A 13,011-nucleotide genomic window follows, 5' to 3' on the forward strand; every position below is an offset into this window, starting at 1 on the left:
TCACTCTCCCCTGGAGGTGGAGACTGCTTATGAGGGTTGAGGCATACTGGTGAAAATTAAAAGTGTATAAGCTGTCTTTTTTTCTCCAGTTTCATCAGAATGTAGTTTTCAATTGAGACCTGATCTACCTATTAATAGAGCTCTGTTAGTCTAGTCCATCTCTGTGATGGGTTACCTCCTTTACAGTGTTTTCTTCTCAATCTTTTTAGAGGCAAAGACATTAAGAGGTTGCTGGTGAGCTTTATGTACCTGCAGAGTCTTTTGCAGCCAAAGAGCAGGTAAGGTTACAGTAGATTGTATCTTCTATTGATAACTCACAGTAGCAGTCATTCAGAATTGGAAGAGACTGTTCCCTGTAGGATAACAGTGCCTGTGCTGAGGCTTTCTGCCAAAAGGTCCAAGACTTTAGTCTTCTAACCTTGCAGGGAGAGTGAAGGAGACTGTCTTCCAAGGGAGGCTGAAATACCAAAGGGTTAAATACTTTGTGACTCTGGCTAAATCAAGCCAGTAGCTGAGTGAATGTTGAACTCCTGAGTCTCGCAGCTCATCTCTGTGCTGTATTATGCCTTTGGTGTTTTCTTGCCTTGTTCAGTCATCAAATGCTTCTTCCTGGCAAGCACTGGATTTAGGCTGATAGGACAGCAAAGAGTCACCGTCTGTACGTGTGCAGAGCTGTTCGTTGCATTTGGAAATCTGTAACCAAATACCTTGTTCAAAGAAACAAATAGCATAGCCCGTTCATGTTAGCTGTGCAAAGCTTTCCATTTATTCTGTGTGATTTCCGCCCCCCACCCCCCCTTGGATTTTCTCTGTCTCTGCTGGGAGGTTTTCAGGTGATTGTAAATTAACCTCTTACTGCTTGAAATAGAGCAGGTGTTTTAAAGGGCTTATACACAGGCTACAGTTAAACTCATCATGGAATAGTTTAGGTTGGAAAGGACCTTCTTAGGGGTCCAGTCCTCCCCCAAAGTAGGGTCCACTGTGAAAGTAGATTCAAATGCGAAGTCAGATGAGGTTGCTCAGAGCCTCATCCAGCTGAGTTTTTAATGGATCGAAGGACAGGGATTCCACACCTCTCTGGTCCCCCTTCCAGTGTTTGACCACCTTCACTGTGGTGTTTTTTTTTCCTTGCATCTAGTCTCATTTTCCTGTTCTGCAGCCTGTACCCATCACTTCCCTTCCTTTTGCTGTGCACCGTTGAGAAGAGTCTTAGTCCTCTAGAACCACCTATTTGGCATCTGAAAACAGAAGATTATACCCCCTGAGCCTTTTCTCTTTCAGGCTGAACAAACTCGATTCTCTTTGCCTCTTCTCATACCTCATGTTCTCTGTTCCCCTTGACAGTCCTCTGCTGGACTAAGTCCAGCTTGTCAGCATCTCTTTGTTTGTTTTTTTTTTGTACTGGGGACCCCAAGACTGGATGCAGTACTCCAGATGCCATCTCTTGAGTGCCAGACAGGGTGGGATAATCATTTTCCTCAACCTGCTGGCTGTGCCCTTGCTAATGAAGCCCAGTATGGGATTAGCTTTCAAATATTGACTTATAGTGGAGTGGAACTTCAAGGCTCATTTAATATCCACTTAACACATATTTAGCACGTAAGAAAATTGGAAATTACTTCAGTTTCCCAAGCACGTTGCCCCTGAAAAAGATTTGCTAGATATTTTGCAGATGGGTTTATTTTGTAACTAGGAGACTCCCATAGCCCGTTACACTGAATTACCGTGGGTGCTTCCTTTGAAGTAGCTAATAGCTACAGAGGATTTTGGAATGTTTTTACAGGGCTGCAAGTTAGAGCCATGGGAGGAGGAAAAGTTGTGTCCCCAGTTTGTGCACTGCAATGTAGTCCTTTAACTGAGCAGCGGATCTGCAACTTTTGCTACCTTCAGCATTGAAGTGCCCTGTGTATCTTAATGGCTACTGCCTGAGCTCCCAGTAAAAAAGTAATATTTTTTTGGTGACTCATCTCTTTGTAGTATCGTTTGTCTTTAGTTTAGCAGCTTTGGAGAGGAAAACATAATCTGATTCATCTCACTTGCTTCCCATAGCTGTTGTTGCCTACAGTATATTCCCTGGTGCTTCATCCTGTCTAGTGCTAAAGGATAGCCTAACTGCCAGTTTTGGTTCAGTTTCCATGCAGACATTGCCAGGAGCTTGAGTCTTGAATAATAACTCTTGTTTATTTTTGCCTCTTGTTAAGCTCTCTGGATTCTGAGCTGACATCTCTCTGCCAGTCTGTGCTGGAGGATTTCAACCTGTGCTTGTTCTACCTGCCTTCTCCTCCTAATCTGAGCTCAGCTAGTGAAGATGAAGAAGAGTATGAGAGCGGCTACTCCTTCCTTCCTGATCTCCTGATCTTTCGCATGGTGATCATCTGCCTTATGAGTGTTCACAGCCTCAAGAGGGCAGGTAACCAGTGCTTTATTCAGCAAATTCATTCAGAAATTTAGTGATTAACATTCAGCAGTCCAGTTAGGCTGAAGATGTTGTCCTAATTGGCATTCATGTTTTGGACTAGTGGTCAGCCTCCTCCACCTCATTACGCTGTCTTGTTGCAGGTTCAAAGCAGTACAGTGCAGCCATCGCTTTCACGCTGGCCCTCTTCTCTCACCTGATAAATCACGTCAATATTCGCCTGCAGGCGGAGCTAGAAGAAGGGGAGAATCCAGTCCCAGCCTTTCAGAGTGATGGTACAGGTAAGAGAACAGAGTATAAGCTGAGTCTCCCCAGTTGCCTGCCTGTAGGGCTGGCTTTTACTTTTCTTTCCTAAATCTCCTGGGCATGCGTTTTGTAGTATAGTACCTGAGTGGTGTTAGAGACATCTTGATCTTTGACTGCTGGGCTGAAATCCCCAAAGATAGGTAATCTGCTGAGACAGTCTCCACTTAGACGCTCTCTGTGAGTATCAGAATCATCACAGGATGAAAATGTTTGCTTTCCTTGTTGTAAGGAGTTATCTTTCTGTATTTCTTGGCAGCTCATTCATCATCTGTTTACCCCAATCTGTGCTCCTTATTTTCTGTCTCTCTATTTGCTGTTATTTACTGGACTCTTTTCTTCTCCACTGAGGAGGTGATCTCAGGTGAAACACCTGGGCAGAGTAGTGTCTGCTCAGCACACCTCATCTCTGCTCAGACAAAAACAGATCTTTAGTTTCCGGGGGATCCTGTTGAGCAGAGAATGAAACTGCTGAATCTTTTCCCTGCAAACAGTCAATTTGTAATATTTCACCGAACGCAGGACCAGAGTTTACCTCGTCAAAAGCAACAATGAATGACTCCTCCCCTGCATGGGTTTTGAAGCTGTCAGGGTGACATAGGGCTGCTGGAAAGTCTGTGAGCATGTTGGTCAAGGAAGGGATTAGATCAACTCAGTCTAGTTACAGGGTGGAGTGGCTGGTTTAATCCAGCTGACTGGCACATGCCCTTGCCCTGCTTGGTGGGTCACTTGGTTCTCGGTCTGTAGAAAGCTGGGGAAAAGATTTAAGATGCAACTGTGTATTTTATGTTGGTCTGGCAGCATTCAGCACTGGGGCTGCCTGATAACGGAGCAGCACAGCTTGGGCAGTAGGAATCCAGGCTTCCCAAGTCTTTCTGGGCGCCTTTTAGAAAGTGAGTCATTCTTCTAGGGTTGCCCATTACTTGTTCTCTGGTTAAAGACACTAATAGAAGTGATGGCTGAAATTTGCAGTACTGGTTCCCCAGGCTCAGGGCTGGCAAGCAGCTTGTGTGACGCATCGGGACTTTCTTAACTTGTGGTCTCATTTTAAATGCCTGCAGATGACCAGGAGCCACGGGAGCCATTGAACTTGATTGAGAAGGAAGCTGAAGCTGACTTGGCCAATCATCAGCCCAGCGAGGAACAACGGAAGAATGACTGCAAGAAAAGCAAGAAATACTCCCGCCTCTCCTGTTTGCGTCGCCGCCGCCACCCCCAGAAGGTGGATGAGAGTGACCTGAGCGAGGGCTTTGACTCTGACTCCAGCCAGGGCTCCACAAAGGGCAGCGATGGCTCAGAAAGTGGCTCAGAGAAGAGTGACGAGGAAGCAGAAGCTGCTTTTGATGTGGAGACGGACTCTGACATGAACAGCCAAGAATCTCGGTCCGACTTGGAGGACATGGAGGATGAGCCGGGTGAGGAGGGAAGTGGCCGAGGCAAAAGTGGGCCCAAAGAGGCCTTAAAAAACTGTGTGGATGGCAGTGGGCTGGGGGACTCCAAGAGCCCAAGCATCTCTAAAATTGAGGCTCTGGATCCAGCAGTCAATGGGCCAGCTTCCCTGAGCGCTAATGACGCAAGCATAGCCAGTAATCTCCAGGCCATGTCCACCCAGCTGTTTCAGACCAAACGCTGCTTTCGCTTGGCTCCCACTTTCAGCAACATCCTTCTGAAACCGAACAGTGAACCACCCGTCTTGAAGGATGGAATAGAAAGCAAGCCATGTATCAATGGAGATCTGGAGAAGCCCAGCTTGTCAGAGCAAGGTAAGGATCAGCAACCTCATTCAAAATATTTGTTGTTGCAGCCCTGTGTAGAAAACTGCAAGCTATAGCAGTCTGTTTGCTAAAATCCACCCCTTCTCATGGTTCAAGTTCTCCTTCATCCAGGTTTGGAGGAGCAGGTTGCCCAAGTACTGGGCAGGTCTTGGGTTGGGTGTTTCCTGAAGGAGGAACTTTACTCTTACTGCTCGACATCCAGGAATATGTGCACTGAGCAAAGGAAACACCTGCAGCCAGCCGGGGTTATCTGTTGTTCTGCTCAACAGGCTAAATGCTGAGCAGTTTTGATAATACAGAGGATAATTCCAGCAGGTATTAAAAATTTGGATTATCTTCCTTTTTCCCCATGTAAAATCTCTGTAATCAGATGCTTACTAGACCTTCTGGTGATGGACAGTGCAGATGCGGTCCAGGAATTTCTCCATGAGATGTCAGATTACCAACTCTGCAAAGCTCTTGTCAAAGGAGCTTGTCTGTAAGATGTGACCTAGGTGCATGCGAGTTGAGGGCCTTTTTCTGTGACCCTCTGAATGCTGCCTCGCTGAGTGCTCAGGGCTGAACCCAACTGCAGATGCACAGCAGGTGGAGCTGCAATGTCTCTATTGCCACACAGCTTAGACAACTGAGTAACGTTCTGGGAAAAAACAGCTTGAAAGGGAGATCTGATGCACTACAGGGAGTTGTTTGTATTTCAGATAAAACCACACGGGCCTGTTCAGTCTTGTTTGTCATTCCCCCCAGCTTCCCTGGAGCAAGGAAACATTTTTGTGTCCTGCTGCCAAATTCAATGGGCCTGCAGCACTGGCAAGATTCAGGCTTTGCCTGGGCCAGGATTTGAAGGGGGAGTATTAGATCATGTTAATGTTTACTGACTCCTGGCATTGCTTCATAGCCACTTGAAAGAGATGGGGGTAAAGGAAGAAACAAACGATTTTTGGTCTGTTTAACATTTTCCTTCAGTGGGTTACACAGATGTTGCAGCTCCAGGCATGTATTTGAATAGCGTGGCCATGATACTTTTATAGATGTAGAAAATGAGAGGTTGAATGAACCAGGTTGAATGAATTAACCCATGGGCTTTTTAGCTGAGTTCTCTTTGCCTCAGCTGTACTGTTTCAAAACTTGAGCTATGTAATGGTCTTAACACTCTATCAGGGATGGTTTCTGAATAAATTACTTCCTCCCTTTTGATTCTGAGGGTTTATTGAGTGATAATTGCTGTGCTAATAGGCAGAAGTGACTGTGCAATTAAAATAAGGGACTGTAGCAAAATGCATCGTTGATTCCCAGCTTGCTGCTACCTTGACCTCAGGTCACTCATGTAGCTAGCATGCAATTTCATTGGCAGTGGCTTTGAGATCCTCTGGTCTGTAGAATGACAAGATGGCAAAGCATATTCAATATTTAAATTCACCTGGGCCCTGGCTCATGAAATAGCCCTACCATTTTCTTCTCTTGCCTAGCCCGAAGATTAGTGCACGTTGACCTAAACAGTGATCACTGGCTCTGTTCTCTGCAGTAAATGATATGGTTCCTTGTGGTGGCACATGCTGTTTCCCCCTGCTCTGTTAGCGAGCGTCTCAGAAGCTGCTGGAGGGGTTAAGGCGTTCGTCAAACTTTCACAGGGAGATTTTAGCAATCTTCTCCCAACGAAGAAGAACAAGCAACAGTAATACAGTCATATCAACAGCACAGGGGATGGGGAACTGGTTTTGCGAGGATGTGTGGAGGCACTGAGAAGTTCAACTCAACTCTTACCAACCCAGCACTGTTCTCATACCAGTAGGGCTTGGCTTCTCAAGGGGTTTAATGCCTACCATCCTGCTTTTCCCTTCATTTTCCAGATGATGTGTCTGACTCTGAGGAAAGCTTTTCAAGTAACAAATCCTGCAGGAATGAGCGATCCCTTCAGGAGAAGCTAGAGATCATGACCAACGAAGGGCTGCTTCTCGCTGTCAAGGTGTTCCTGGACTGGCTGAGGACAAACACGGACCTCATCATCATGTGTGCTCAGGTGGGAACTGTGCTCGGTGTTCGGTCCAAGGCTGCGTCTGTTCGGTTCCCCTGGGCTGGGACGATAGGGGCATATTGAAACTGCTGTCCCAGTCCTGGACAGAAGGTGATGTTAAATACCCCACCAGCTGAATTAAGATAATCTTGTCCTAAGAAGTGTAGTAGTTTACTCTTTATAAAGCATTCTGAGGTCTGTGAAAGATGCTGGAAAGCCCAAGCAGCCTGGTTATTGCATACATCTGCATTGATGTTTTCTGTGGCCTTCTGTGTTTTGTTCCTGCAGAGCTCTCAGAGCCTGTGGAATAGGCTGTCTGTGCTCCTCAACCTTCTGCCTTCTGCTGCAGACCTGCAGGAATCAGGTACTGGAAAAGGAAGTGGCAATGTAATGTTTCAGCAAGCCTAGTCATCAGTGATTTCCATGGTGTGTGATAGATCCTGGGGTGAGAGATTTGCCAGTAGCAGTTTGCTTATAAGCACAATGGGAAGCGACACCATGCCTGTGTTGTTGTTTTTGTGTTTAAACACCATTCCAGTTAAATACTGTCCTGTAGACTTTAGCTCTATTAATGCATTATATATGGCTGACAATATACTGAAACACTCGCACCTGTGTGTGTGAAATCCTTGTGTGGCCAACATGATTGTAATTAACTGTCAAGACCATAAGTAAGAGTATGATTTTTCACGGCGATCGTGGAAACTAGTTTTGAAGCTCCAAATGCTTGTGATGTGCCCTGTACCTCAGCCTAAAGAACCCCGTGATTCATGAGAAGCATAGTTTAAACAGGGATGCTTGTCTGTTGGAATGAATGGGAAAGCTAACTTCCAAACTAGAGTTTTTTCTGAAGTGGTGCACCTTAGCAGGTTGTTGGGGACAGTTACTTTTTATGTTGTGGGTGGCCTTTTTGTTCCTCCTTCAACACGTGTTCACAGTACATGTGTAATTTAAAACCTTTGCCCTCGATCATTACAGGTTGCGTGCCTTAAAGCAGTTTTCCTCTTTGTCCCCACATCAGTTGTTTAAGTCACCATATATTGCTGTGCACCTCCTCCATCCTCTCCAGGGCTGGCCCTATGTAATGAAGTCAAGGACATTCTGAGTGGCGCTGAGCTCCCAGACCTGAAAGCCAACTTGCTGCTCCCAGAAGATGTGGCCCTGCGAAATCTTCCCCCTCTGAAAAATGCACACAAGAGGTTTAACTTTGAGCAGGACCGGCCCATTTTCTCAGCAGTTGAGGAGGTGAGTCAGGGTAAATCGCGAATCTCGGCACAAGCTGCATTTACCTTTCTGGAGGTGCAGCCTGTCTTAGCTGTGCAGATGAAGATCTAGTTCTTTCTTGCCAAAAAAGACCCCAAACTGATTCAAACTTTTGAGTCTGAGATGGGCTCATGTTATTGGTGGTTGCTGCAGTCGTTTGTCTATCCAAAAATCAGTGTTCAAAAAAATTGCCTTGCCTTCCCTTCCCTGTCAGTCATTATGAAAGGAAGTACAGTCACATGTTGACAGCTTTGCTGCATGAAGTCTCCTGACCTCCCTGGCTGGGCAGAAGCGTTGTTATCTCTGCCCTGCCTTGAATGAAGAGAATTTGATTGGAGCTGCAGGATACTTCCTGTGATCCTTCTCTAGCAAATGCAAAAGTTGGTGAGATCTCACTTCATGTGGCACTCTGTGCCCTCGTAGAGCACTTCTGCCTGTTTTCCCAAGCACAAAGGGCCAAGGTGATCGTTTCTGGGTAGCGGAGGTGTGCAGAAAAAGGCAATTGTTCTTCTCCTGTCTTGCCTTGCTAGACCAATCTGATTCCTTTGGAGTGGGGAATATATTCCATCTTCTGCCTTGATTTAAGGGCGCTGTTCTGATGCGTGACGTGAGACCCATGTTTGTTAAATCACAGTCCAGCCGGCTGAGGTCTTGAATGTCATCTCAAGCTGCTGGGGCAGCTGGAGCAAAGTGCAGCAATCTCGCATCCCACGTGAGCTCACCTTTTGCTGCCTTTGCTCAGCAGCCCAGCCAAGAGAAGTGCCTGCCCCAAAATCAGATATAGATTGTTGTTTTGTTTGATTCCTTTTCCCAGCACTGGGGGCTTGACCAGAGATTTATGGGGGAGAGCCTGTTGATGTTTTCTGAGGTTTTCTTGAGTTGGGGAAGCCCAGACTGCAAGCACTTCTAAGCTTTCTGGCCAAGTGTAGGCTTTCCTGCAGCCCTCTCCTGCAGTCTTTGTCTTCAGAAGCACATTTCCATCAGAAATGTTTCCTTTGGATTTTTTTTTTTAATAGCAGTTTCTGCCTTTTCCAAAAGCGTGCAGGGTCGGAGCTGGCTCAGGCTACAACCCCCATGGGGAGACATGGCTAGTGATTGCCTGTCTGCTTCTTTGCAGTCTGTTGTTCGGATTTGCTGCATTCGGAGCTTTGGCCACTTCATAACCCACTTGCAAGGCAGCATCCTGCAGTTCAACTCAGAGCTTGGGATCTTCATCAGCATAGCACAGTCGGAGCAAGACAACTTGCTGCACCAGGCCCAAGCCCAGTTTCACATGGTGAGTTGGCAGAGGTGGGCTAATTCTCTGTACTTGGCACAATTTCCTGTAGATTACTGTTAGATTGTAACTGTAATCACAGATCTTTGGTGGGAGATGAACGTTTTGCTCCGTAAAGCTACTCAGGTGTCCCCTTTTCACCCTGTTTGTGGAAGCATGTGCTAGTGTCAGCTTGTGTGCTTCCTGCTAACTGATACGGAAGTTTGTTTTTGTAACTAGGCTGCAGAGGAAGCTCGTCGGAACAGGCTAATGAGAGATATGGCTCAGCTTCGACTGCAGGTAGGAGATGCTGGTTCCTGAAAACTGGCAGGGTAGTGGCTGAGATGTCTGAAAGTAGGAAAGGAAGGGGGAGCTCTCTGCTCCCATCCCACACGTAGGCAGTAAGTCTGTTCTGCAAAGACAGAATCATAGAATATCTCAAGTTGGAAGGGACCTATAAGGATCATTGAGTCCAACTCCCTGCTCCTTGCAGGACTACCTAAAACTAAACCATATGCCTAAGAGCATCGTCCAGACACTCCTTGAACTCTGACAGGCTTGGTGCTGTGACCACTTCCCTGGGGAGCCTGTTCCAGTGACCGACCGCCCTCTCAGTGAAGAACCTTTTCCTAATGTCCAATCTGAACTTCCCCTGACGCAGCTTCATTCCATTTCCTCGTGTCCTATCGCTGGTCACCAGAGAGAGGAGATCAGCACCTCCCCCTCCACTGCCCCCCTTGAGGAAGATGTAAACTGCGATGAGGGCACCCCTCAGCCTTCTCTTCTTCAAGCTGTACAAGCCAAGTGACCTCAGTCGCTCCTCCTAAGTCTTGCCCTTGAGACATTTCACCATCTTGGTCGCCCTTCTCTGGACACACTGTAATAGTTTGATGTCCTTCTTACATTGAGGTGCCCAAAACTGCACACAGTACTCCAGGTGGGGCTGCACCAGTGCAGTGTAGAGTGGGACAGTCACCTCCCTCTGACTGCATCCAGCCCTCTGCTTCATGTGCTGGGAGGTTGGAAGGACCTGACGGAGCTTTGCAGGGCGAGTCTTGCCCTGTTTGATTGTTTGCTTCAGCATAAATGTGAAGCAAGTGTCTCTACATGTGTGTTTTTTTCAGCTGGAGGTTTCTCAGCTGGAGGGAAGTCTCCAGCAGCCCAAAGCGCAGTCAGCCATGTCACCTTATCTTGTCCCGGACACCCAGGCCCTCTGCCAGCACCTGGCTGTTGTCAAGCAGCTGGCCACCAGCGGGAGGTTCATAATCATCATCCCTCGAACAGGTATGGGGACTCCATGTCAAATAACTGAGCCTCTCTTCCCTTCGTTCCCTCCTTGCTAGGAAGCAAGCCCTGTGGGCCAAGATGGTGGCTTTCTCTCCTGCTGCTGTTGTCCTTTACTTCGGCTGGAGCAGCTGAAACGCTGTTTCCACATGTCGCTTTTGGGGCCTGTTTTATGTGTGGCCCATGCTTGGAATCTAACATCGTGTATCGAAGAACAGCTGGAAAGAGAGAGGCCCTGTTCACCCTCTGCTTCGTCTGCCTCCTGTGGCAGCCACTGCTGCTGTGCATCAGAGACAGTTCAGTGGGATGAGGAATTCTTGACACATCTGGATTAGTTTGCAGCAGTATAGCTGTAAGCCAGATGTTTTTGTTTCTTTTTTTTTCTGTTAGTGATTGATGGCTTAGACTTCCTGAAAAAGGAGAACGCAGGTGCTCGGGACAGCATCCGGTATCTGGAGGCAGAATTTAAAAAGGGAAACAGGTGAGAGTGGGAGAGCGATGCGATTTGCCCTTGCTTTTGGAATGGGTATATTCTGGGGTGGAAGAAAATGTCCATGGTGGGAGCAGCCTGTGCATCCCTTGGAGCAGAGTGAGGAGTGGGCCAAGGGAAAAGCCAGGCCTCAGGAATGCACTTGGCAAGAGGGAAGGTGGTGAAGTAACAGATTTGGCATCTGGTTCTCCAGATACGCTTGTAGTTGCTGCTCGGCCATGAAATGTAGCTGCTTCTGAGGAATGGAGGGAGTGGCATCTCTTTATCAGTGTATAAAACTGAGCAGTACCTTTTACTGATGCACTGGGAGTGCTGGCAGAGCTGTACGGCATTATTGCCCAAGTTAGCTGTAGAAGGACAAACAGCTGCGCTTCTGTGAAGACAAACTGCATCTTCAAGGCCTATGTCAGGGCTGGTGGGCCACTTGTGGTTTTGTGAACCGCACGTAGCGATGATGAGGAGGAGACAGGGGAGGTGATCTAAGGGACCTTACAGGGGATTCCTTGGGCAGGCCTTTGGGTGTTACTTTGGTTGATAAAAGCCAGCGTTGCGAAAGGGTCCTGCAGCATCTGGTAGTCACGCAGCAGTGCTGTAGAGCACTGACTTCAGTCTGTGTGATGGTCTCCATGTGAGCTCAGTGACTCTGATCTTTCCTTAGGTACATTCGTTGCCAGAAAGATGTTGGGAAGAGCTTTGAGAGGCATAAATTGAAGAGACAAGATTTAGATGCCTGGTAAGATTACAGCATCTGGAGATGTCTGAGCCTGATTCCCAGCAGGCAGGTGGCTTTGGGGAGAGGTGTTAGCACTGGGACCCATCATGCAGCTTGCTTGATTTGGTGCTCTATGTGAGTAATTATAAAATTCCTTAGAGAGGGTGTTAGGGCATCCATCCATCTGTGCATCTCACATAGCACCAAACACTTGGTGCTAAGAAGGGTCTCAGAAAAGCCTTCAACAGGCGCCAGAGAAACAGTCCTGCTTTCCACATGTTCTCCTGAGCATATGTTTGCACAAACAAGTGGTCTTCCCTCTGACTTTCCCCTTTGTTTCTCTTCTTGCATCTGTCTGGCAGGAATCTCTATAAAATACTGGACAGCTGCAAACAACTGACAGTGTCCCAAGGAAGCGGGGAGGACGACACCACAGGAATGGTCACCATCATCACGGGCTTTCAGCTGGAGGACCCAAGCACGTTCTCGGTGCCCATGCAGGTCAGTAGCTCTTTGGCTGGCTGAGCTGAGCCTTTCTGCTTCCTAGCAAGATTAAAATCTGGCTGATTGGCAAGGGATTTTTTTTTTTTTAAATGTTTTCTGCCTTGGGTAATAACTGTCCTGGATTTCCCAAATTTAGTTTATAAGTCGTGGTTCCTATTTCCTTGAAGGCCCCTTGATCTGTCATGCTTTTGTGGTGCAAAGTGTCCTGGGGGAGGTAGGAGAAGTAATTTGCATGTCTGTGCAGGCCTCTCATGCCAGAGCAACTTTAGCATGAAGGAGAATTGGGCCTTTTAGCCATGACAAACTCTGCCAGAGAATCTCCAAGTTGTGAAGGGCAGTCCTCTTGACAGGGCAAGAAAAAAATAACCTGTTTTGTCTCTGCTTGCAGTCTGCCATCCAGGCAGCCGCCAATGCCAGCGTAGAAATAAAAAATGTTCTGGAGTTCTACAAGCAGTGGAAAGAGATGGGCTGATGTTCAGAAAGGCATCGGGTTGGTGTACCTTTCTCTCCCCCTCTCGGAACGTGCAGCGTCTGAACGAAGGAAACAAAAATCTGGGTGACACTTAGACACGAAGAAGCAGCAGCAGCAACAATAACAAAAATATCTACCAAAAAAAAAAAAAAATCCAATTTGGGCACGCACACAGACACCCTCCACCTGTATCCTGACCAGACGGCTGTACATCTCCGACGGCGCCAACTGCTCTGAGAAGAGAGAGGCACCTCGGCACGGCCGAGGCAGAGCTCTGCCCTTCTCCCAGTCGGCAGAGATGGGCGAGAGACGGGCAGTCATTCATTCCCCCCTCATTCCTCCCCAAAGCTTGCTTGGTCATCTGAAATGGGCAGGCGGCTTCTAAAGCGTGGACTTTACTTAAATGAAACCAAACCAGCGCAGCAGAAATGGAGCCCTCTTAGCTTGGGAAAGAAGATCCAAGGAGTGTTTAGCTCTTGTTTGGCAATCTGGTGACAGGAAAGCAGATATTCTTCCCCCCCCCCCC

General features: G+C 47.4%; 1 protein-coding gene across 2 annotated transcripts in view; it reads left to right on the forward strand.

Moving 5' to 3' along the window:
• SMG5 (SMG5 nonsense mediated mRNA decay factor) overlaps positions 1-12,992 on the forward strand; it is a 28,326-nt gene extending 15,334 nt beyond the window's left edge. For both annotated transcript variants that reach the window (XM_076359721.1, XM_076359722.1), the window contains exons 9-22: positions 210-278; positions 2,202-2,410; positions 2,560-2,697; positions 3,781-4,482; positions 6,342-6,511; positions 6,794-6,869; positions 7,575-7,750; positions 8,886-9,044; positions 9,264-9,323; positions 10,148-10,307; positions 10,698-10,788; positions 11,456-11,530; positions 11,872-12,010; positions 12,402-12,992. In XM_076359721.1, coding sequence (XP_076215836.1) covers positions 210-278; positions 2,202-2,410; positions 2,560-2,697; positions 3,781-4,482; positions 6,342-6,511; positions 6,794-6,869; positions 7,575-7,750; positions 8,886-9,044; positions 9,264-9,323; positions 10,148-10,307; positions 10,698-10,788; positions 11,456-11,530; positions 11,872-12,010; positions 12,402-12,485 — 2,308 coding nt within the window. In that variant the 3' untranslated portion in view covers positions 12,486-12,992. The remainder of the gene's footprint in view (positions 1-209; positions 279-2,201; positions 2,411-2,559; positions 2,698-3,780; positions 4,483-6,341; positions 6,512-6,793; positions 6,870-7,574; positions 7,751-8,885; positions 9,045-9,263; positions 9,324-10,147; positions 10,308-10,697; positions 10,789-11,455; positions 11,531-11,871; positions 12,011-12,401) is intronic.
• Positions 12,993-13,011: the final 19 nt, after the last annotated feature.

Source organism: Aptenodytes patagonicus, chromosome 26 (assembly GCF_965638725.1).
Source record: "Aptenodytes patagonicus chromosome 26, bAptPat1.pri.cur, whole genome shotgun sequence".
NCBI lineage: Eukaryota > Metazoa > Chordata > Aves > Sphenisciformes > Spheniscidae > Aptenodytes > Aptenodytes patagonicus.